Here is a 22,461-nt window from a genome sequence, read left to right as displayed (position 1 = left end):
AATCCTTGGCTATGATTATCTCACTCCCAAACATTCAGCAAGCACCAATGGTGAGGAAAGTCATTATCCAAATATATGCTAATAGAGCCATTGTCTCACATCAGATAGGTAGCCTTAAGTGCTCTCTTGTCTGATTCAGAGTTTCAGCCCTCTATACATAGTACCTTTCAATAAAAAGTAGTTTTTTTCTATCATTTAAGTCTGTTTTTTGCAATTACTTTGTCTAACATTATGACTGCTCTCATTTTTTTTTTTTACTTCAACTGAAGCATAATGTATTTTACCATAATTGTATGTGAATCTTTATGATTCAATGGTTTTTCATGAAAGAAATATATTGTTGGATTCTGCTTTATAATGTTTTGCTCTTCTCTGTTTCTTGGATGAATTGATCCCAGTAATTATTTTTAATTATATGTTTCCTTTTCTCTTATACTTTTCATGTTTGATTCTCAACCTTTCTTTATAAAGAAGCCAGAAAGAAGTTACTTAGCACCAGGACTAGATGCTATTATCTTTCCATTAGTGGCACATATCTTTTCTTTTTAATCTTTTTTTTTCTTATATTTTAACAGTAAGACCAAATTATATGTGTATTCTTTATGTATACTCATATCAGAAATATAGTTCCCTAAATTTCTTTTTACCTTTTTATATTTATATTTTATGTTTCTCTTGAGACCTATATTTGGAGATCAAACTCTTTGTTTACTTCCGTTTTTTTCGTCAGAAATAGATGAAATTCATCTATTTCATTGAATGTCCATCTTCTTTCCTGGAAAAAAAAGTGCTCATTTCGGCGGGGTAAGTTATTCTTGGCTGCATTCCAAGTTCCTTAGCCTTTTGGAATATCAGATTCCTTTAATGTGGACGCTGCTAGACGCTGAGCAATCCTTATTGTGGCGCCTCTGTATTTGAATTGTTTTTTCCTAGCTCCTTGTATTAACTATCTATAGTTAGAGCTTACTTTAACTTTTTGCTCATTTTGATAAAGGAAACAAAGAAACAAAAAAAGCAATTGCGGTCTGCTTTTTGGGATAGTATTACCAAGCTTCCTCTACAGACAACAGGAAGTAGCAGTGAGGCAGCAGAAGGATAGCAATGACTGCTCTGCGTCTGCACAGGGGTTGCGCTCTGAGACTTTCAGCACATGCTGAGTCACTCCGGGTGCTGGGTGGGTATGGCCAGGTCCTGAGAGATCCTAGAGTTTCGGGGTTTTAGTCTTTACCCCTTGTGTTTATAGCTTTTCTGCTGATCTACTGGCTTGCTGGCAGAGCAAAGTAGCTCATACTGCAGCAAGTTCTCCCTGCAAATTTTCCGCTGACTGAGGCCAAACTTTGATGCCCTCCTCCCCAATTTGTTCAGTGTTAGGTGTGTTCTGTGCTTTCACTGCCTGCCTGAGTTCTGTGCCTTGTCTAATTGTCCCCTCCTGTGAGCAAAAACAGACCTTTTCTGGTGAATTTCGAGGATATTGTCTGTTGGTAATGTATTGTACTCCCAATATTCGTAGGTTTTTCCAGTGAAGCACTAATTCCAAGGCCGTTTCATGAAAGAAGTAGTCTGAGGGCAAGAAAGAGCTTAGATAGAAGCGTGTTTCCTCTCCGCCATCTTGGCTCTATCCCCCCTTCCCTTTTACCTTTTTTTCAAGAAGTTTGTTTGTATGTGAAGTTTGTTTTACTTAGGACAAATTTGTCTCTTGTTTCTTCCTATTTAACCTCCCCCATTTCCTCTTGTTTTCTTTTATAATGAAATTAATTTTGGTACCCAAAGACCTGGGTACAAACCATAGATTTTTCAAATATATGCAATTCTCTATATGGGTATTTTTTCATCCTTTGACCAATTCAATGTCTACCATGAAAGTAGGCTTAAGTGTTACCTGTTTCCTCCACTCCTTCCATTTTGTTTGTATAATCTTTTGCTTGCACCTCCAAATTATAGGAGATAATTTCTCCCACCTTTTCTCTTTTCTTCTAGCATATTTTCCCCTTCCCATGTTAGTCTTATTTAAAAATCATGTAAACATGTGAAACTACTACCTTGTTCTCTTATCATACTCCCTCTATGATGATATATGACAAATATATATCGTCATTACATTAAATACAAGAATTTTTGTATTTAATACAAAATATTTATTTTATTTAATAGTTAATGCCCTTTTAAATGTTGTTTTGAAGTAATAAATGTTGTTTTGATGTCTTCCTGATCTTTGTGGAAGGTGTGCCTCCTAGCCTGGGAAAATTCCTAAAAATGATCCCCACCCACCTGAATCTCCTGAGAAATCACCCTTTACTAATTTGAAAATTAGCCCCTAATCTCTGAATGTAAAAATGTTTTCCCAGTTTATTGCTTCCCTTCTAATCTTGTCTGTATTAGTTTTGTTTGTACAAAAACTTTTTAACTTAATATAATCAAAATTATCTATTTTGTGATCTCTAGTTCCACAGGTCTGAAAGGCAAACTTATGTTCTTCTAATTTATTTATAATCTCATTCTTTATGCCTAGATCATGAATTCATTTTGACCTTATCTTGGTTTACGGAGTGTGGGTCAATGCCTAGTTTCCGCCATACTAGTTTCCAGTTTTCCCAGCAGTTTTTGTTAGTGAATTCTTATCCCCAAATCTGGGGTCTTTAGGTTTGTCAAACACTAAATTGCTATAGTTATTAACTATTTTGTCTTGTGAACCTAACCTATTCTATTGATCATCTGGTCTATTTCTTAGCCAGTACCAAATGGTTTTGATGACCTCTGCTTTATAATATGGTTTTAGATCTGGTACAGCTAGGCCACCTTCATTTGACTTTTTTTTTTTTTTTCATTAGTTCCCTTGAAATTTTTGACCTTTTATTCTTTCAGATGAATTTTGTTATTTTTTCTAGGTCAGTAAAATAGTTTCTTGGGAGTGCTGTAGCACTACATAAATAGATTATTGTCATCTTTATTATATTCACTGGACCTATCCAAGAGCATTTGATATTTTTCCAATTGTTTAATCTGACTTTATTTGTATGGAGAGTGTTTTGTAGTTTTGCTTATATAGTTCCTGACTTTCCATTGGGAGATAGATTCCCAAATATCTTTTACTATCGATGGCTATGTCAAAAGTAAAATGGAATTTCTCTTTGTATCTCTTGTTGTTGGATTTTCTTAGTGATGTATAAAAGTGCTAATGATTTATATGAATTTATTTTGTATCCTGCAACTTTGCTAAAATTGTGAATTATTTCTAATAGGTTTTTAGTTGATTTTCTGGTGTTTTCTAAGCATATCATTGTATCATTTGCAAAGAGTGATAATTTGATTTCCTCATTACCTACTTTAATTCCATTAATCTCTTTTTCTTCTCTTATTGCCAAAGCTAGCATTTCCAATACAATATTGAATAGTAATGATGATAGTGGGCAACCTTGTTTCACCCTGATCATATTGGGAATGATTCTAGTTTATTCCCATTACATATGATGCTTGCTGATGGTTTTAAATAGATGCTACTGACTGTTTTAAGGAAAAGTCCATTTATTCCTATATTCTCCAGTGTTTTTTAATAGGAATAGATGTTGGATTTTATCAAATGCTTTTTTTGCATCTATTGAGATAATCATATGGTTTTTGTTAATTTGGTTATTGATATAGTCAGTTATGCTAATAGTTTTCCTAATATTGGACCGGTCCTGCATTCCTGGTATAAATCCTACTTGGTCATGGTGTATTATCCTGAGGATGATTTTCTGTAATCTCTTTGCTAATATTTTATTTAAGATTTTTGCATCAATATTTATTAGAAAGATTGGTCTACAATTTTCTTTGTTTTTGTCCTATCTGGTATAGGAATCAGTACCATGTCTGTGTCATAAAATGAATTTGGTAGGAGTCCTTTGTTCCCTGTGTTTTCAAATAGTTTATAAAGTATTAAAGTTAGTTCTTTAAATGTAAATGTAAATCTATCTGGCTATGGAGATTTTTCTTTAGGGAGTTAATTAATAGGTTGTTGTATTTCTTTTTCTAAAATGGAACTATTTAAGTAATTTATTTCCTCTGTTCTTAATCTAGGCAATCTACATTTTTGTAGGCATTTCGATTTCACTTAGGTTATCAAATATAATGGCATAAAGTTGAATAAAGTAACTCCTAATTATTGCTCTAAGTTCCTCTTCATTGGTGGAACATTCTCCCTTTTCTTTTTGAGACTAATAATTTGATTTTCCTTTTTCTTTTTTTTTTTTCTTTTTTTTCTTTTTTTATTTTATTTTATTTTTTTATTTTTTATTTTTTTTTTAAATTTTTTACTTAATAATTACTTTATATTGACACTCGTTTCTGTTCCGATTTTTTTTTTCCCCTCCCTCCCTCCACCCCCTCCCCTAGATGGCAAGCAGTCCTTTATATGTTGGATATGTTGCAGTATATCCTAGATACAATATATGTTTGCAGAACCGAACAGTTCTCTTGTTGCTTAGGGAGAATTGGATTCAGAAGGTATAAATAACCCGGGAAGAAAAACAAAAATGCAGATAGTTTACATTCGTTTCCCAGTGTTCTTTCTTTGGGTGTAGCTGCTTTTGTCTGTCATTTATCAATTGAAACTCAGGTCTCTTTGTCAAAGAAATCCACTTCCATCAAAATATGTCCTCATACAATATCGTTGTCGAAGTGTATAATGATCTCCTGGTTCTGCTCATTTCACTTAGCATCAGTTCATGTAAGTCTCGCCAGTCCTCTCTGTATTCATCCTGCTGGTCATTTCTTACAGAACAATAATATTCCATAACATTCATATACCACAATTTACCCAGCCATTCTCCAATTGATGGGCATCCATTCATTTTCCAGTTTCTAGCCACTACAAACAGGGCTGCTACAAACATTTTGGCACATACAGGTTCCTTTCCCTTCTTTAGTATTTCTTTGGGATATAAGCCCAATAGAAACACTGCTGGGTCAAAGGGTATGCACAATTTGATAACTTTTTGGGCATAATTCCTGATTGCTCTCCAGAATGGTTGGATTCGTTCACAACTCCACCAACAATGCATTAGTGTCCCAGTTTTCCCGCATCCCCTCCAACATTCATCATTATTTTTTCCTGTCATCTTAGCCAATCTGACAGGTGTGTAGTGGTATCTCAGAGTTGTCTTAATTTGCATTTCTCTGATCAATAATGATTTGGAACACTTTCATATGAGTGGTAATAGTTTCAATCTCATCCTCTGAAAATTGTCTGTTCATATCCTTTGACCATTTATCAATTGGAGAATGGCTTGATTTCTTATAAATTTGAGTCAGTTCTCTATATATTTTGGAAATGAGGCCTTTATCAGAACCTTTAACTGTGAAAATGTTTTCCCAGTTTGTTGCTTCCCTTCTAATCTTGTTTGCATTAGTTTTATTTGTACAAAGGCTTTTTAATTTGATGTCATCGAAATTTTCTATTCTGTGATCAGTAATGGTCTCTAGTTCATCTTTGGTCACAAATTTCTTTCTCCTCCACAAGTCTGAACATATTCTATGTTCCTCTAATTTATTTATAATCTAGTTCTTTATGCCTAGGTCATAGACCCATTTTGATCTTATCTTGGTATATGGTGTTAAGTGTGGGTCCATGCCTAATTTCTGCCATACTAATTTCCAATTATCCCAGCAGTTTTTATCAAATAATGAATTCTTTTCCCAGAAGTTAGGGGCTTTGGGTTTGTCAAACACTAGATTGCTATAATTGATTTTCCTTTTTCTAATCAAATTCACTAAAGGTTTATCTATTTTGTTGGTTTTTTCATAAAACCAACTCTTAGTTTTATCTATTAATTTAATAGTTTTTTTATTTTCAATTTTATTAATCTCTCCTTTTATTCTTAGAATTTCAAGTTTAGTATTTGATTGGGGGTTTTTAATTTGTTCTTTTTCTAGCCTTTTTAGTTGCAAGTCCACTTCATTGATCTTCTCTTTCTCTATTTTATGCAAGTAAGTCTCTAGAGATATAAAATTTCCCCTTATTAGTGTTTTGTCTGCATTTTGGTATGTTGTCTCATTGTTGTCATTCTCTTGGGTGAAATTATTAATTGTATCTATGATTTGCTGTTTCACTCATTCATTCTTTTTTTTTTTTTTTCTTTTTTTAAATAACTTTTTATTGATAGAACCCATGCCAGGGTAATTTTTTACAGCATTATCCCTTGCATTCACTTCTGTTCCGATTTTTCCCCTCCCTTCCTCTACCCCCTCCCCCAGATGGCAAGCAGTCCTTTACATGTTGAATAGGTTACAGTATATCCTAGATACAATATATGTGTGCCGAACTGAACAGTTTTCTTGTTGCACAGGGAGAATTGAATTCAGAAGGTATAAATAACCCGGGAAGAAAAACAAAAATGCAAGCAGTTTATATTCATTTCCCAGTGTTCTTTCTTTGGGTGTAGCTGCTTCTGTCCATCTTTGATCAATTAAAGCTCTCTTTATCGAAGAGATCCACTTCCATCAGAATACATCCTCAAACAGTATCATTGTTGAGGTATATAATGATCTCCTGGTTCTGCTCATTTCACTTAGCATCAGTTCATGTAAGTCTCTCCAGTCCTCTCTGTATTCATCCTGCTGGTCATTCCTTACAGAACAATAATATTCCATAACATTCATATACCACAATTTACAACCATTCTCCAATTGATGGGCATACTTTCATTTTCCAGCTTCTAGCCACTACAAATAGGGCTGCCACAAACATTTTGGCACATACAGGTCCTTTTCCTTTCTTTAGTATCTCTTTGGGGTATAAGCCCAGTAGAAACACTGCTGGATCAAAGGGTATGCACAGTTTGATAACTTTTTGAGCATAGTTCCAAATTGCTCTCCAGAATGGCTGGATGTGTTCACAATTCCACCAACAATGTATCAGTGTCCCTGTTTTCCCACATCCCCTCCAACATTCCCCATTATCTTTCCCTGTCATTCTAGCCAATCTGACAGGTATGTAGTGGTATCTCAGAGTTGTCTTAATTTGCATTTCTCTGATTAATAATGATTTGGAGCATGTTTTCATATGTCTATAAATAGTTTCAATTTCTTCATCTGAGAATTGTCTGTTCATATCCTTTGACCATTTATCAATTGGAGAATGATTTGATTTCTTATAAATTAAGAGTCAATTTTCTATATATTTTGGAAATGAGGCCTTTATCAGAACCTTTGATTGTAAAAATGTTTTCCCAGTTTATTGTTTCCCTTCTAATCTTGTCTGCATTTGTTTTGTTTGTGCAAAAACTTTTCAATTTGATATAATCAAAATTTTCTATTTTGTGGTCAATAGTAATCTCTAGTTCTTCTTTGGTCATAAATTCTTTTCTCTTCCACAGGTCTGCGAGGTAAACTATCCTATGCTCTTCCAGTTTATTTATAATCTCATTCTTTATGCCTAGGTCATGAACCCATTTTGACCTTATCTTGGTGTATGGTGTTAAGTGTGGGTCAATGCCTAGTTTCTGCCATACTAATTTCCAATTTTCACAGCAATCTTTGTCAAATTATGCATTCTTATCCCCAAAATTGGGGTCTTTGGGTTTGTCAAACACTAGATTATTAAAGTTATTGGCTGTTTTGTCCTTTGAACCTAACTTGTTCCATTGATCAACTAGTCTATTTTTTAGCCAATACAAGATGGATTTAGTGACTGCTGCTTTATAATATAATTTTAGATCTGGTACAGCTAGGCCACCTTCATTTGATTTTTTTTTTTTCATTAATTCCCTTGAAATTCTTGACCTTTTGTTTTTCCATATGAACTTTGTTGTTATTTTTTCTAGTTCATCAAAATAGCTTTTTTGGAGTCTGATTGGTATAGTGCTAAATAAATAGATTAATTTAGGCAGTATTGTCATCTTTATTATATTTGCTCGCCCAATCCAAGAGCATTTAATATTTTTCCAGTTGGTTAGATCAGACTTAATTTGTGTGGAAAGTGTTTTGTCGTTTTGCTCATAAAGTTTCTGATTTTCCCTTGGCAGATAGATTCCTAAATATTTTATACAATCAGTAGTTACTTTAAATGGAATTTCTTTTTGTAACTCTAACTGTTGGGTTTTGTTAGTGATATATAAGAATGCTGATGACTTATGTGAGTTTATTTTGTATCCTGCAACTTTGCTAAAGGTGTAGATTATTTCTAATAACTTTTTGGTAGAATCTCTGGGGTTCTCTAAGTATATCATCATATCATCAGCAAAGAGTGATAATTTGGTTTCCTCATTGCCTATTCTTATTCCTTTAATCTCTTTCTCAACTCTTATTGCCAAAGCTAGCATTTCTAATACAATATTAAATAGTAACAGTGATAGTGGGCAACCTTGTTTTACTCCTGATCTTATTGGGAATGGTTGTAGTTTGTCCCCGTTACATATGATGCTTACTGCTGGTTTTAAATAGATGCTACTGATTATTTTAAGGAAAAGTCCATTTATTCCTATACTCTCAAGAGTTTTTAATAGGAATGAATGTTGGATTTTATCAAATGCTTTTTCTGCATCTATTGAGATGATCATATGGTTTTTGTTAATTTGATTATTAATATGGCCAATTATACTGATAGTTTTCCTAATATTGAATCAGCCCTGCATTGCTGGTATAAATCCTACTTGATCATGGTGTATTATTCTGGGGATGATTTTCAGTAGTCTTTTTGCTAATATCTTATTTAAGATTTTAGCATCAATATTCATTAGGGAGATTGGTCTATAATTTTCTTTCTCTGTTTTCAACCTACCTGGTTTAGGTATCAGTACCATGTCTGTGTCATAAAAGGAGTTTGGTAGGACTTCTTCATTCCCTATTTTTTCAAATAGTTTATAAAGCATTGGGGCTAATTGTTCTTTGAATGTTTGGTAGAATTCACATGTAAATCCATCTGGTCCTGGGGATTTTTTTTTAGGGAGTTGATTAATAGCTTGTTCTATTTCTTTTTCTGAAATGGGACTATTTAAGCAATTTACTTCCTCCTCTGATAATCTGTGAAGCCTATATTTTTGGAGGTAATCATCCATTTCGCTTAGGTTATCAAATTTATTGACATAAAGTTGGGCAAAGTAACCCCTTATTATTTCTTTAATTTCCTCTTCATTAGTGGAAAGTTCTCCTTTTTCGTTTTTAAGACTGCCAATTTGATTTCCCTCTCTCCTTTTTCTAATCAGATTTACCAAAGGTTTATCAATTTTATTGGTTTTTTCATAAAACCCACCCTTAGTTTTATTTATTAGTTCAATAGTTTTTTTATTTTCTATATTATTAATTTCTCCTTTTAATTTTTGAATTTCAAGTTTAGTAATTGATTGGGGGTTTTTAATTTGGTCTTTTTCTAACTTTTTAAGTTCCAAGCCCAATTCATTGATCTTCTCTTTTTCTTTTTATTTAAGTAAGCCTCTAATGATATAAAATTTCCCCTTATTACTGCTTTGGCTGCATCCCATAAATTTTGATATGATGTCTCATCGTTGTCATTATCTTGAATGAAATTATTAATTGTGTCTATAATTTGCTGTTTCACCCATTCATTCTTTAAGATGAAATTATTTATCTTCCAATTACTTTTTAGTCTATTTTCTCCTGCCTTTTATTGAATGTAATTTTTATTGCATCATGATCTGACAAGGATGCATTTACTATTTCTGCCTTTCTGCATTTGAATTTGAGGTCTTTATGTCTTAATATATGATCAATTTTTGTATAGGTTCCATTAATTGCTGAAAAGAAAAATGTACTCCTGTCTCCATTTAGTTTTCTCCAAAGATTTATCATACCTAACTTTTCTAGTGTTCTATTTATCTCTTTTAACTTCTTATTTATTTTGTGGTTTGATTTATCTAGTTCTAAGGGTACAAGGTTGAGATTTTGTACTATTATTGTTTTGCTGTCTTGCAGCTCTCTTAACTTCTCCTTTAGGAATTTCCATGCTATACCACTTGGTGGATATATGTTTAGTATTGATATTGCTTCATTATCTGTGTCAGATATAGTTTCCTTTCTTATCTCTTTAAATTAGATCGATTTTTTCTTTTGCTTTGATATGAATCAGGATGGCTTTTCCTGCTTTTTTTTTTTTTTATCAGTTCTTTCCCTTACTTTTCTTTCTGCTTTTTTTTTTTTTTTACTTCACCTGAAGCATTATAGATTCTGCTCCAGCCTTAAACCTTTACTCTTTATGTATCACTCTGCTTTAAATGTATTTCTCGTAAACAACATATTGTAGAATTCTGACTTTTAATCCAGTCTGCACTCCACTTCCATTTTATGAGCGTTCACCTCATTCACATTTATGATATACAATATTAATTCTGTATATCCTGGCATCTTATGAACACCAAATTATACTTTTCTCTTTTCTTTTCCCCTTTCCCTCCTCCCCAGCATTTTACTTATGAGCATCACTTGAGTCAAGCAGCCCTCCCCCTTTAGAGTTCCTCCCCTTTCTTTTATACCTTTCTTGTACTATTTTTGTTTTCCCTTCTATTTAGTCTATCCCTTCCCTTTTTCTCCTTTTTTTTAATTAGGTGAGAGAAGTTTCTCTGTGAAAGCAAATATGTCTAATATTTTCTCTTTGCTCCAGATCTGATGGGAGTGAGATTCACACAATTTTTATCCCCCTCCCTTTTTTCCTTCAATTATAATGGATTTTCTTTGCCTCTTCCTGAGATGTAATTTCCCTCATTTTACCTTCACTTTTTCCTTTTTCAATACAATCCCTTTTCCACTTCTAGTTTCTTTTTTATATTATAAAAGTAAATTTAAATTATACATGTACTCTCTGTATATCTGTAAGAGAAATATAGTTCTCAAAAATTACTTTCTTTTTAACTTTTTATGCTTTATGGAGGTCAAATTTTTTGTTTAGCTCTGATCTTTTCATCAAAAATGAATGGCATTCACCTGTTTCGTTGAGTGTCCATCTTCTTCCCTGCAAGAAAATGCTTAGTTTAGTGGGGTAATTTATTTTTGGCTGTATTCTGAGTTTCTTTGCCTTTCAGAATATCAGATTCCAGATCCTTTGATCCTTTAAGATCGAAGCTGCTAGGTTCTGGGTCATCCTTATTGTGGCTATTTGGTATTTGAATTTTTCTTTTCCTGGCTGCTTGTTAATATTTTTTAACTTGGTGTGATAGTTCTGAAATGTAGCCACGGTATTCCATGGTGTCTCTTTCAGTAGGTGTTTGGTGAATTCTTTCAATGGCTATTTTACCTTCTGATTCTATAACATTTTTTGATTTCCTATAAAATAGTGTCTAGCTGTGGGAACTGAGTGTAGACCACAACATAGCATTCTCACTTTCTTTGTTGCTGTTTGCTTCTCAGTTTCTTTTTCTTCCTTTTTGATCTGATTTTTCTTGTACACCTAGTTAATTGTATAAATATGTAAAAATATATTGGATTAAACATATATTTCAACATATTTAGCATATATTGGACTACCTGTCAGCTAGGGGAAGAGGTGGGGGGAAAGGGAAAAATTTGGAACAAAAAGTTTTGTAAAGGTCAATGTTGAAAGATTACTCATGCATATGTTTTTTAATAAAAAGCTTTAAAAAAAATAAATTACAGATCCTACATCAGCAGCAAAAAAAGAAAAAGAAAATAGTGTCTAGGCTTCTTTTGTCATCATCGTTTCTGAGAAGTCAAATTATACTTAGATTGTCTTTCCTAGATTTTCCAGGTCATTTGTTTTCCCATGTAGGTATTTTACTTTTTTTCTATTTTTCAGTTTTTTTGGTTTTGCTTGACTGATTTTTGATATCTCATTGAGTTGTTCATTGCCATTTGTTCAGTTCTGAATTTTACTGAATTGTTTTCTTCATTTACTTTTTTGTGCTTCTTTTTGTATTTGTCCAATTTTTAAATCAGTTGTTTTGTTCTATGAATTTTTTTTCACATTTCATAAATACTGTTTTTTTAAGGAATTATTTTCTTTTTCCATTTGACAGATTCTGTTTTTCAGGTTGTTGTTTTCTTTTTCCATTTTAATCAAAACTATTTTTTAAGAAGTTATATGCTTCTTTCATTTCACTATTTTGTAGTGAATTTTCTTCAGATAATTTCTGTGTTGCCTTTTCCAAAGCTTCTTGTAATATTCTCATTTTCTTTCCCCAATTTTCTTCCAGATCTCTTTTAAGATCTAGAAAAATATAAGTTTCTTCTAGGAGACATTTGTGTTGTGGGGACCAATTTTGGGGCTTCATCTGGAAATGATCTGCTTTTAGTCTCCAGGATTTGAAATCTGTTCTTTTCTTTCAGCATAAAAACTATGGTCAGAGTTCTTTTTGCTTTTTTGTTCATTTTTTTTTTTTAAGTTGAGATCTTTTTTTAGGGCAAGAGAAATTGTTCAAGCCTCTACAAGAGGCAACAGCTTCCTCTACAAGAGGCAACAGCTTCCTCTGCAAGTGGAAAGCTGTGCTGAATCTGGGCAGATTCACTCTAGATGTTGGGTAGGTTTGGCCAGGTTCCTAATTTTTGGCATTTGGGAGTTCACTATTTAGCTTTTTTGTTTGTGTTGAGTGTGTTATAATTTATCTGTTCTTAATGGCTAGCAGCCAGGGCAGAGTAGCCAACACTGCTATGGATTCCTCCTCATAGTTTCTTCACTGTATGGAGATCCCACTGCCCTGGGACTCTGCATTGTCTGAGCTCTGTGGCTGTGCTTGGCCTGCTTCTCTCCGTGCCTGATTGAAACAGACCTTTTCTGCCAATCTTTGAAATTGTCTTCTGCTGGTAATTTGGTACACTCCCCAAATTCATTGATTCTGTGAGTTCAAAGTTTGAAATTCAGAGGCTGGATTTTGTAATTAGTGTGAGGGTAATAGGAGAAAGTCAGAGAGAAACATGTGCCCTCTCTACCATCTTAATTCCGTATTCCAATCCCTTCTTTTCTAATTTGAATTCTGCATTTTTCCTCCTTTTCAAACCCCATTATCATATTCAAATCGATATCCAATGTTGAACTAAGTCATTCAGCACTGAAAGCCTTCATTGTCTCTGTGTATAATTTCAGATTATGAACACATTCATTTCTTTTACAATTTTGTTTGAATTTTTGTTGTTGTTGTTGGATATAAGGAATCATGCTCTTACAGTATTATGTCATTCAGTAGTACTTCAATTTGTTTTTTTGCTCAGGCTGCTTAGCAGAAGTTCAGCCCAAATACATAAAAGACGGAAAATGTTATGGCCGAAGGTCTTTACCTGAGTTTCAGAAACCTTTGGGGGACTTTGCTGAAGTGAGAGTGCTTGAATCATTGAATGAAGAAACTCATTCTTCACTTGTCGCTGCCAGTGACTTCAATGAGGTAAAAAAAAAAAAAAATAAAGAGATGAGACTTTTAAAAGTAGGCATATTTATCCAGTTCATATATTTAGGCATCCAGATAATATTATTTTGTGAAAAGAAAAGAGACTTTGTCATGTTATCAACCTGTAGTTAGTATCTTAAAAGTTGTAAATAACAAAATGTATCACAGGCTGACTTGCTATCAGTTTGAGATTTTTTACCTAATTTTGAGTTATTTTAAAATCTGTATGCACATGTTAGTTGCATATAGTCTTGTCATTACTATATCTTTGTGAAGGTACATAATTTTCTCCTAGCTTCAACCATTTTTAGTTATGCAAAATATTAACCTCTGAGAAACATGAAGTAGTATTTATGAAAATTGAAAAATGTAAATGAATGCTTAGAATTGTTTTAATAATATGAACCATTGCTTAAAAACATTGCTTTTTATTAAGAAAAAAAGTATTAATCTTTTGGTTTTGTTCAGATGTTAAGCAGTGAGAACTCTTTTAAAATTGTACTTTGTTATTATTTTAGTCATGTCTGACCATCTATAAATTCAGTGCTGAAGTAGTTTAATATTCCCTTATCCAGTGGATTCATTTATGTCAGGCAATCATAGGTTAAGTGACTTGCCTGGAATCACATTGCTGTGACTGGATTTGAACTCAGGTTTTCCTGAACTCTAATCTACTGAGCTACGAGATACCTTGAAATTATACTATTTTTCTTTTTAAAAATTTTATTTTTTCAAATACATGCAAAGGTAGTTTTCAGCATTTGTAAAACCTTCTGTTCTAAGTTTTTCCTCTCTCTTCCTTAGCTATCCTCAAGACAGCAAGCAATCTTATATAGGTTAAACATAATTGTACTGTTTCTCTACTAAGTCACTAATATCCAGACCCATTTTAGCTGTTCAATGAAATAGTCCTATCACATACCAAGACACTCTCCCTTTTTCATCTTACCTCATACATTGCATTCTTACACAAATATCTTTTGAGAATAAGTCTAGTTATAGAAAATAATAATAATAATAAGTAATAATAATAACACTATGCAAGTTTGAAATGTTTCTGGCAAACATTTGATGTCGGTGATAAATAGTGGTTTGTGCATTTTTCAAGGTTCATATTATTAAAAACATTATTTAGTCATCTCATTCTTTTTGAATGCTTCTTGTTGCTGCATTATTTATTTCATGATCTTACTTTCTTCTTTTTCTTTTAAAAAAATGTTCCCTCCTTTTTCCTTTTGAAGACTTCTCCAACAGTTTTCATGGTCTTATAACAATTCCTTCCAGTATAAGCATCTGCTTCTGGTTAGCAAATCTGTTAATCATATCATATCTTTGTTATCTTCTGTAAATTTTCTATATTTTCCTTGTTGTTCATGCTCATGGGATTTTTGAGTTACTCAAGGCCTTGAGACTGCTTAGTCCCCTGCAGAACAGAAAAATGCATCATTGCATTGAAGTTTTCTTCAAATGTAGGAGAAATAATAAATTTTTTTTGCTAAGAGATTGAAAGATTCCTTTCTGTTATTGTTATGACTTCCAGCAAGCTCTCAAACTACTCTGCTGGTAATGTATACAGAGCACAGGATTTCATAGGAGTAGAATGACTCCATTTACAGAAATCTTGCTCTTTTCCTAATGAGATGTAAAGATTTGGAAAATAGGTTTTTGGTCCTATGTGTAACTAAAGATGTGTGTGTGTGTGTGTGTGTGTGTGTGTGTGTGTGTGTGTGTGTGTTATTTTGGCTAAATATTGTACAGAATCACACAAATTTACAAAGTTGGAATATATCTCAATGATCAGGCAATTCAATAACTGGTCATGTAACCTGACTGAAGAGTAATCGAGGGGGAGAAGAGGGAGGAAACCTTCCTTATGTGAGTTTTTAGGCCTGAAACTTCACTAGGTTAAGTAACAAGCACCCAATTTTGTTCTATGTCTGCATCCCTTTAAGCACTTTATTATTGTTCTCATTAGTTTCAAAATTTATCACTGACCACCAGGCTGTTACCTGACAGCCAGTATATATTTGTGGGTTTGACATCCTAGTTATATAGAGTAAATTGGGACAGGATAGCCTAAGGGAAGAAATACATTATTTCTAACTACATTACATACAAGGTGCACCATCCTTCCTAAGAGCTGCACCAGATCAAAACCAATCCTGTCAAGATTCCTTCTCAAGTATTCCTGTCAAGAAAATCCCGAATGAGCTCATGAAGAGTTGGACATGAATGAAAAATGACTCAATAACAAAATTTTTAAAGTTATAAATTATTCTCCTGGTTCTTCTTACTTCTCTGTTCATAAAAGTATTTCCAGGTTCCTTTTCAACATTTTTCATTATTTTACCAAACTATTCTTTTTATCATTTTTTAAATGATGTCATATTATATAATTCCAAACATATCCCATAACTCTGTAAAACAGACCTCCAGAACAAACCTCCAAAACTCCTGCTTTTATATGAAAGTATTTCTGTATACATCTTAATACTCTCAAGTGCTTTAACTTCCTAGTTCTTATGTTATAAATTTCAAATAGCCACATACAATATCATCATACACTGAATACTGGTGTCACTCAAGTTGCAATATTGCAAATACACTATATCTACATTAATGAACTCTAAAATTCTGTTTCATCATTTCAGTCAATTGGCATAGCACCTTTTTCTCTGCCTTCCAATACCAAATCCTGCTCTTCATCTACATTGTGATGTCCAATTTTTGGATCCCTCAGATCTTTCACCCCTGCAATAGCAGCACTCCTCTTTTAATTATCTTAACTCCTTGGTGAACCAGTTCAACTCTATATTATTCTCTTCTTTGGGATCCCTGACCTTATTATATCATCATTTTGATTGTGTTTGCTAGAAATTTATGTTATATAATCTCAATTCAGCCCTCACTGCTGCTAGGGAATCCTTTAATCTGTCTAATTAACTCACATGGCGTTTCTTTGAAACTATCAGTCATAATTGTAATTATTTAATACTAATTATTATTGACAATACTTCATTATCTTTTTATATCATAATTTATTCAGTTGACACTTTTCATTTCTAATTCTGTACTATAACAAAAACTGCTACTTGAAATATTTTTGTACATATAGGTACTTTTTCTTCTGTGTGTGTGTGTGTGTGTGTTTTACTGACTGGGTATATTTGGTTTTAATTGAGCTTTGGGTTGTTTGAAATTGCTTTTCAGAACGGTTTGATCAATTCAGAGCTCCCTTAGACAATGCATTAATCTCTCTTCCCTGACACCTTCCAAAAATAGTTGTGATTTTCTTTATTTATTACCTTAATTTAATAGGTGTGTGGCGGCACCTCAGTGTTGTTTCAACATATGTTTATTTTATTAGTGATTTAAAACCATGTTCCGTATGATTGTTTATAATTTTAATTTGTTCTTTTTTGAAAATTACTTGTTCATTTTTTTTGCCTATTCTTAAATTCTCTCAATTTCTTATTGCCTTATTATGTCTTATTGCTATAGTGGTGGTGATAATGAATATTCTAGCCTTCCTATTTTATTGGAAAACTATTATTTTTCTCCCTTTGGAATTAGATATTATTTGCTACTAACTATTTTATTCCTTTTAAAAAAATTATCAATTTAGTATTCTTTGAGCCATCATTTCCTCAGATTCTTTTTTTGGTCTCTAGATAATTTTCATTTTATTTTATATAATTTAATCTCTAATTCCTTTTTAAATCCTTAAAAGTCCTTTATTAAGTATGTTTTTTAATTGAATTGTGATCAGAAGTAATGTGTTTAGAAATTACCAATGTGAAAAATTTGGGGAAAAACACCAAACAAACAAATGAATCCTAAAAAGTAAATAAACAATGATTTCTAGATGGTTAATAATTCTTAAATTATCTCTCCTTAATTTCTTTTCTATTTTTTTACATATTACATTTTTACATTTTACATATTACATTGTTTTTAAACATATATGTGTTTAATATCTTTCATTTTTTTCCATTTCCCCAGTCTTTTTGAAAAATTTTTTATTGAGTTATTGTTTTCTCTCTGATCAATTCTGATTTTCAGAGCATTCATTTCTTGAGTAAAGATTTCTCGTATCATTTCATTTTGTCATTTAGTTTTACTTTTTTTCCATTTATACTTGGTTAATTTCTTTTCAGGTAGTCAGGTAGTCTTTCAAGGTAGCCAGGACTTTTTTTTCTGATGTTCTTGTTATTTATTATTAGATTGTAAGCTCCTTGAAGGCAAGGACTATCTTTACCTTATTTGTATTCCCAATTACCTAGCTAATTAATTAATAGGTGCTTTAAAATGTCTATTGAGTTCAATTATGTGGTTCTTATTCTCCCCTATGATTTACCTGAAGGATGTCTTTCATTAAGGCATTTCCTAAAGCTATTCTAAGTTTTCTTTGGTTTGCTCATCTTACTTATTATGATATCAAGATTGGCGAGCCTGTGCTTTGATCATTCTCCATTATTTGCTTGGTTAGGCCCTACCTAATCTTGAGCATGGTAGACCAGAATAGCTCTCCTACTTCAAGTTAACCCAAGGTTTCTCTATGGCAGTGCTGTGTATGGGGTTGCCCTTTTGCCACATGGCTCTGGAGTATCCCTATTTAACTGAGATCCTATCCTCTTGCTGCTGTGCTTAGGATCTATATCCATGCAGGGTCCTGCATAGGTTTACTGGATTGCTCCAGCTGGATGTTGCCTAGGACCTTTTGCTGCATTTGGGCTCATGGTCCAGTGCCATTCTAAGACTCCACCTGGCACACTTGGAGGCTGCTCACTGGAGTTGGATTCCTGCAGTTTCAGTTTATCTGAAGTATCTCACGTTGTTCTCTCAACATGTTTGTCTCATATGGCCATGGGCTGTGGGATTGCTTTAGGGACACTTGACTAAATGTGCAGTGCCATGCTAGGCCTTCCCCAAAGCTGCCTTTCCTTAGCTTTCCATTTACCTATCTTTGTCTATTTGTTTATCCATGAAACTCCTGGGTCCCTTTGAGTATTCCTGAGGTGGATGGGGAATCTACAGGTGATCTTATTTTTAGAATGGTGCATTTCTAAGCACTGCTGAAGTATTATAGGAAATCTAGGTTTCATTAGGAGAATAGCATATGACTTGTCTTCCTTTGGTATTTCATTGGCATAGTTCAAATAAAAATTCCCTAAATTCATGTATATAGCTGAGGAAACACCGAACTATTTGTAATTTTAAATTTTAAAATATGAGATACTTAAACAGTAAATTTTGTCTAGGTTCATCTGTGTTCTAAGTCCTATTCTGCTATTTAGGTGTTTTGGGGTTCAATAATTATATCTTTGATAGATTTCCTGAGTCAGAAAAACAAAAAATAAATTGTTGAGCATCAAGAAAAAAAATAAATGTATAGACAATGGCAGCAAAGCACAAGTGTTTTTTTTTTGTTTTGTTTTGTTTTTTTTTTAGCTGAGGCAGTTGGGACTTGCCCAGGGTCACACAGCTAATCTGAGCTAAATCTGAGACCAGATTTGAACTCGGGTTCTTCTGACTTCAGGGCCAGTGCTCTATCGATTGTGCTGGTATTCTATCCACTGTGCCATCTAGCTGCCCCTAAAGCATAAGCTTTTAAGAAGGCTCATTGAGCAAGTACTTATATCATTTCATGCCACATGACAGATAAAGAGACCACAACTAGCTACTTTCCCCTTTTGTTAGTCACTGTAGCTCATATTTGAATGTACAGAAAATATATACTACACTAGTTGCATTAGTGGAATTCTAAATTCCAAATTTTAATTAATAGAGTAAGCCTTAGCTAATTGCATTTTGCTACCAAACCAGTAATAATCATCAGTCAAGGTGGGATGGGAATCTTCATGGTTTGAGTCTGGTTTGAGTTTGAGATTTGTTTTTTTTTTTTTTTTTTTTTTGACGATAATTGTTTCTAAATTGGTAACACTCAAAGCTGAATTGGCAGTATGGCAGTAACTTATATGTCATTCTCAATTTTTATAAAATTGTAAAGGATGAGACAATTTTATTTACTGATATGATTTATTTTATACATGAAAATACAAGATCCACATTCCATTAATGATAGACCTGCAACTGAGCAGCTTGTCTCATGCCTCCAGTGATGATAGGCTCTTTTTTTTTTTTTAATTTTTATTTAATAATTACTTTATATTGACACTCGTTTCTGTTCCGATTTTTTTTTTCCCTCCCTCCCTCCACCCCCTCTCCTAGATGGCAAGCAGTCCTTTATATGTTGGATATGTTGCAGTATATCCTAGATACAGTATATGTTTGCAGAACCGAACAATTCTCTTGTTGCACAGGGAGAATTGGATTCAGAAGGTATAAATAACCCGGGAAGAAAAACAAGAATGCAAATAGTTCGCATCCGTTTCCCAGTGTTCTTTCTTTGGGTGTAGCTGCTTCTGTCCGTCATTTATCAATTGAAACTCAGGTCTCTTTGTCAAAGAAATCCGCTTCCATCAAAATATGTCCTCATACAATATCGTTGTCGAAGTGTATATTGATCTCCTGGTTCTGCTCATTTCACTCAGCATCAGTTCATGTTAGTCTCGCCAGTCCTCTCTGTATTCATCCTCCTGGTCATTTCTTACAGAACAATAATATTCCATAACATTCATATACCACAATTTACCCAGCCATTCTCCAATTGATGGGCATCCATTCATTTTCCAGTTTCTAGCCACTACAAATAGGGCTGCTACAAACATTTTAGCACATACAGGTTCCTTTCCCTTCTTTAGTATTTCTTTGGGATATAAGCCCAATAGAAACACTGCTGGGTCAAAGGGTATGCACAATTTGATAACTTTTTGGGCATAATTCCAGATTGCTCTCCAGAATGGTTGGATTCGTTCACAACTCCACCAACAATGCATTAGTGTCCCAGTTTTCCCGCATCCCCTCCGACATTCATCATTATTTTTTCCTGTCATCTTAGCCAATCTGACAGGTGTGTAGTGGTATCTCAGAGTTGTCTTAATTTGCATTTCTCTGATCAATAATGATTTGGAACACTCTTTCATATGAGTGGTAATAGTTTCAATTTCGTCCTCTGAAAATTGTCTGTTCATATCCTTTGACCATTTATCAATTGGAGAATGGCTTGATTTCTTATAAATTTGAGTCAGTTCTCTATATATTTTGGAATGAGGCCTTTATCAGAACCTTTAACTGTGAAGATGTTTTCCCAGTTTGTTGCTTCCCTTCTAATCTTGTTTGCATTATTTTTGTTTGTACAAAGGCTTTTTAATTTGAAGTAGTCAAAATTTTCTATTTTGTGATCAGTAATGGTCTCTAGTCCATCTTTGGTCACAAATTTCTTTCTCCTCCACAAGTCTGAGAGATAAACTATTCTATGTTCCTCTAATTTATTTATAATCTCGTTCTTTATGCCTAGCTGTACCTGATCTAAAATTATATTATAAAGCAGCAGTCACCAAAACCACTTGGTATTGGCTAAGAAATAGATTAGTGGATCAGTGGAAAAGGTTAGGTTCACAAGACAGAATAGTCAACTATAGCAATCTAGTGTTTGACAAACCCAAAGACCCTAACTTCTGGGATAAGAATTCATTATTTGATAAAAACTGCTGGGATAATTGGAAATTAGTATGGCAGAAATTAGGCATGGACCCACACTTAACACCATATACCAAGATAAGATCAAAATGGGTCCATGACCTAGGCATATAGTTCATCTCTCATAGCCATATATAGCTTTAACTATGTGATCCTTTATCAGCAAGTTGATGGTTCTTTTTTAGTGTGCTGTTCAGATTTGATGTAGCTTTCCTTCCGATTTCATGACTGCAGTCACCATCTGCAGTGAATATAAAATATAAAATAAAATATATAATAGAATATAAAAGAATATAAAATCTGACACTGCTTCTCCCTAAGAAAAGGAAGTAATGAGACCAGTTGTGAAGATCTTAATTTTTTTTTTATATCAAATCCTTTTTCACCCCCATCAAGAAACTTCCTCTTTACTTTTTGCCATCAGAGTGGTATCATCTGCACATCTGAGATGTGCAGCATTGTTAATTCTGGCTTTTGTTCAACCAGCTTGGCATTTTATATTCCATCTGTAATTAAATAAATTAAGGTAATAATATATACCCTCATTATATTCATTTCCCATTCCTAACTAGTTGTTCCTTGTTTAGTTCTAATAGTTGCTTCTTGACTTATATACACATTCCTCAGGAGACAAGTAAAATGTTTGGGTACTTTTATTTCTTTGAGGACACTTGCCACATTTTGTTGTGATCTATATACTCAAAAACTTAATTTTAGTCATGAAGCAGAAGGAGATATATTGCTTTTTCCATAATCCAGAAATTACTGGCAGCTTGGTCTTTAGTTCCTCTGCCTCTTCAAAAATCAATCTGATTTCCTGTTAATTCAGACATGCTGAAACTTAACTTGCAGGATCTTAAGCATAACCTTGCTGGTTTGTGATATGAGTGGTGCTATTAATACTTAGTAATTAATGTAATAATTACAGTATGTATGCTCACTAATCTGAGCATTTCTTGATATTCTTTTTAAAATTCTATTTTTCTGGTTATACATGTCTCTTAACTTTAAAAAGTACAAATTTCTTTATGAATCATGTTGGAAAAGAAAAATTGGAACAAAAGAGGAAAATCATGACAGAAAAAAACAAAACAAAACAGAAAAAAGAAGTGAACATAGTATGGGTTGATTTACATTCAATCTCCATAGTTCTTTTTCTGGATGCAGATGACATTTTCTATTCAAAGATTGTTCTTTAAGACTGTGATTCATTCATTCATTCATTTATTTATTTTTCTTTTTATTGACAAAACATATGCATGGGTAATTTTTCAATATTGACTCTTGCAAAAACTTCTGTTCCAACTTTTCCCCTCCTTTCCTCTACCCCCTTCCCTAAATGGCAGGTAGTCCCATATATGTTAAATATGTTAAAGTATATGTTAAATACAATATATGTATACATATTTATATGGCTGTCTTGCTACACAAGAAAAAATCACATTTAGAAAGAAGGTAAAAATAACCTGGGAAGAAAAGCAAAAATGCAAGTAGTTTACAGTCATTTCCCAGTATTCTTTCTTTTGGTATAGCTGCT

General features: G+C 33.1%; 1 protein-coding gene across 1 annotated transcript in view; it reads left to right on the top strand.

Moving 5' to 3' along the window:
- Nucleotides 1-22,461, top strand: part of NIN (ninein) — a 123,003-nt gene that overhangs the window by 37,721 nt on the left and 62,821 nt on the right. Inside the window, 1 exon segment of the mRNA XM_051978054.1 lies at nucleotides 13,150-13,319. Coding sequence (XP_051834014.1) covers nucleotides 13,150-13,319 — 170 coding nt within the window.

The sequence above is a fragment of the Antechinus flavipes genome, chromosome 2, assembly GCF_016432865.1.
Source record: "Antechinus flavipes isolate AdamAnt ecotype Samford, QLD, Australia chromosome 2, AdamAnt_v2, whole genome shotgun sequence".
Taxonomy (NCBI): domain Eukaryota; kingdom Metazoa; phylum Chordata; class Mammalia; order Dasyuromorphia; family Dasyuridae; genus Antechinus; species Antechinus flavipes.
This window is presented reverse-complemented; position numbering and strand designations above follow the sequence as displayed.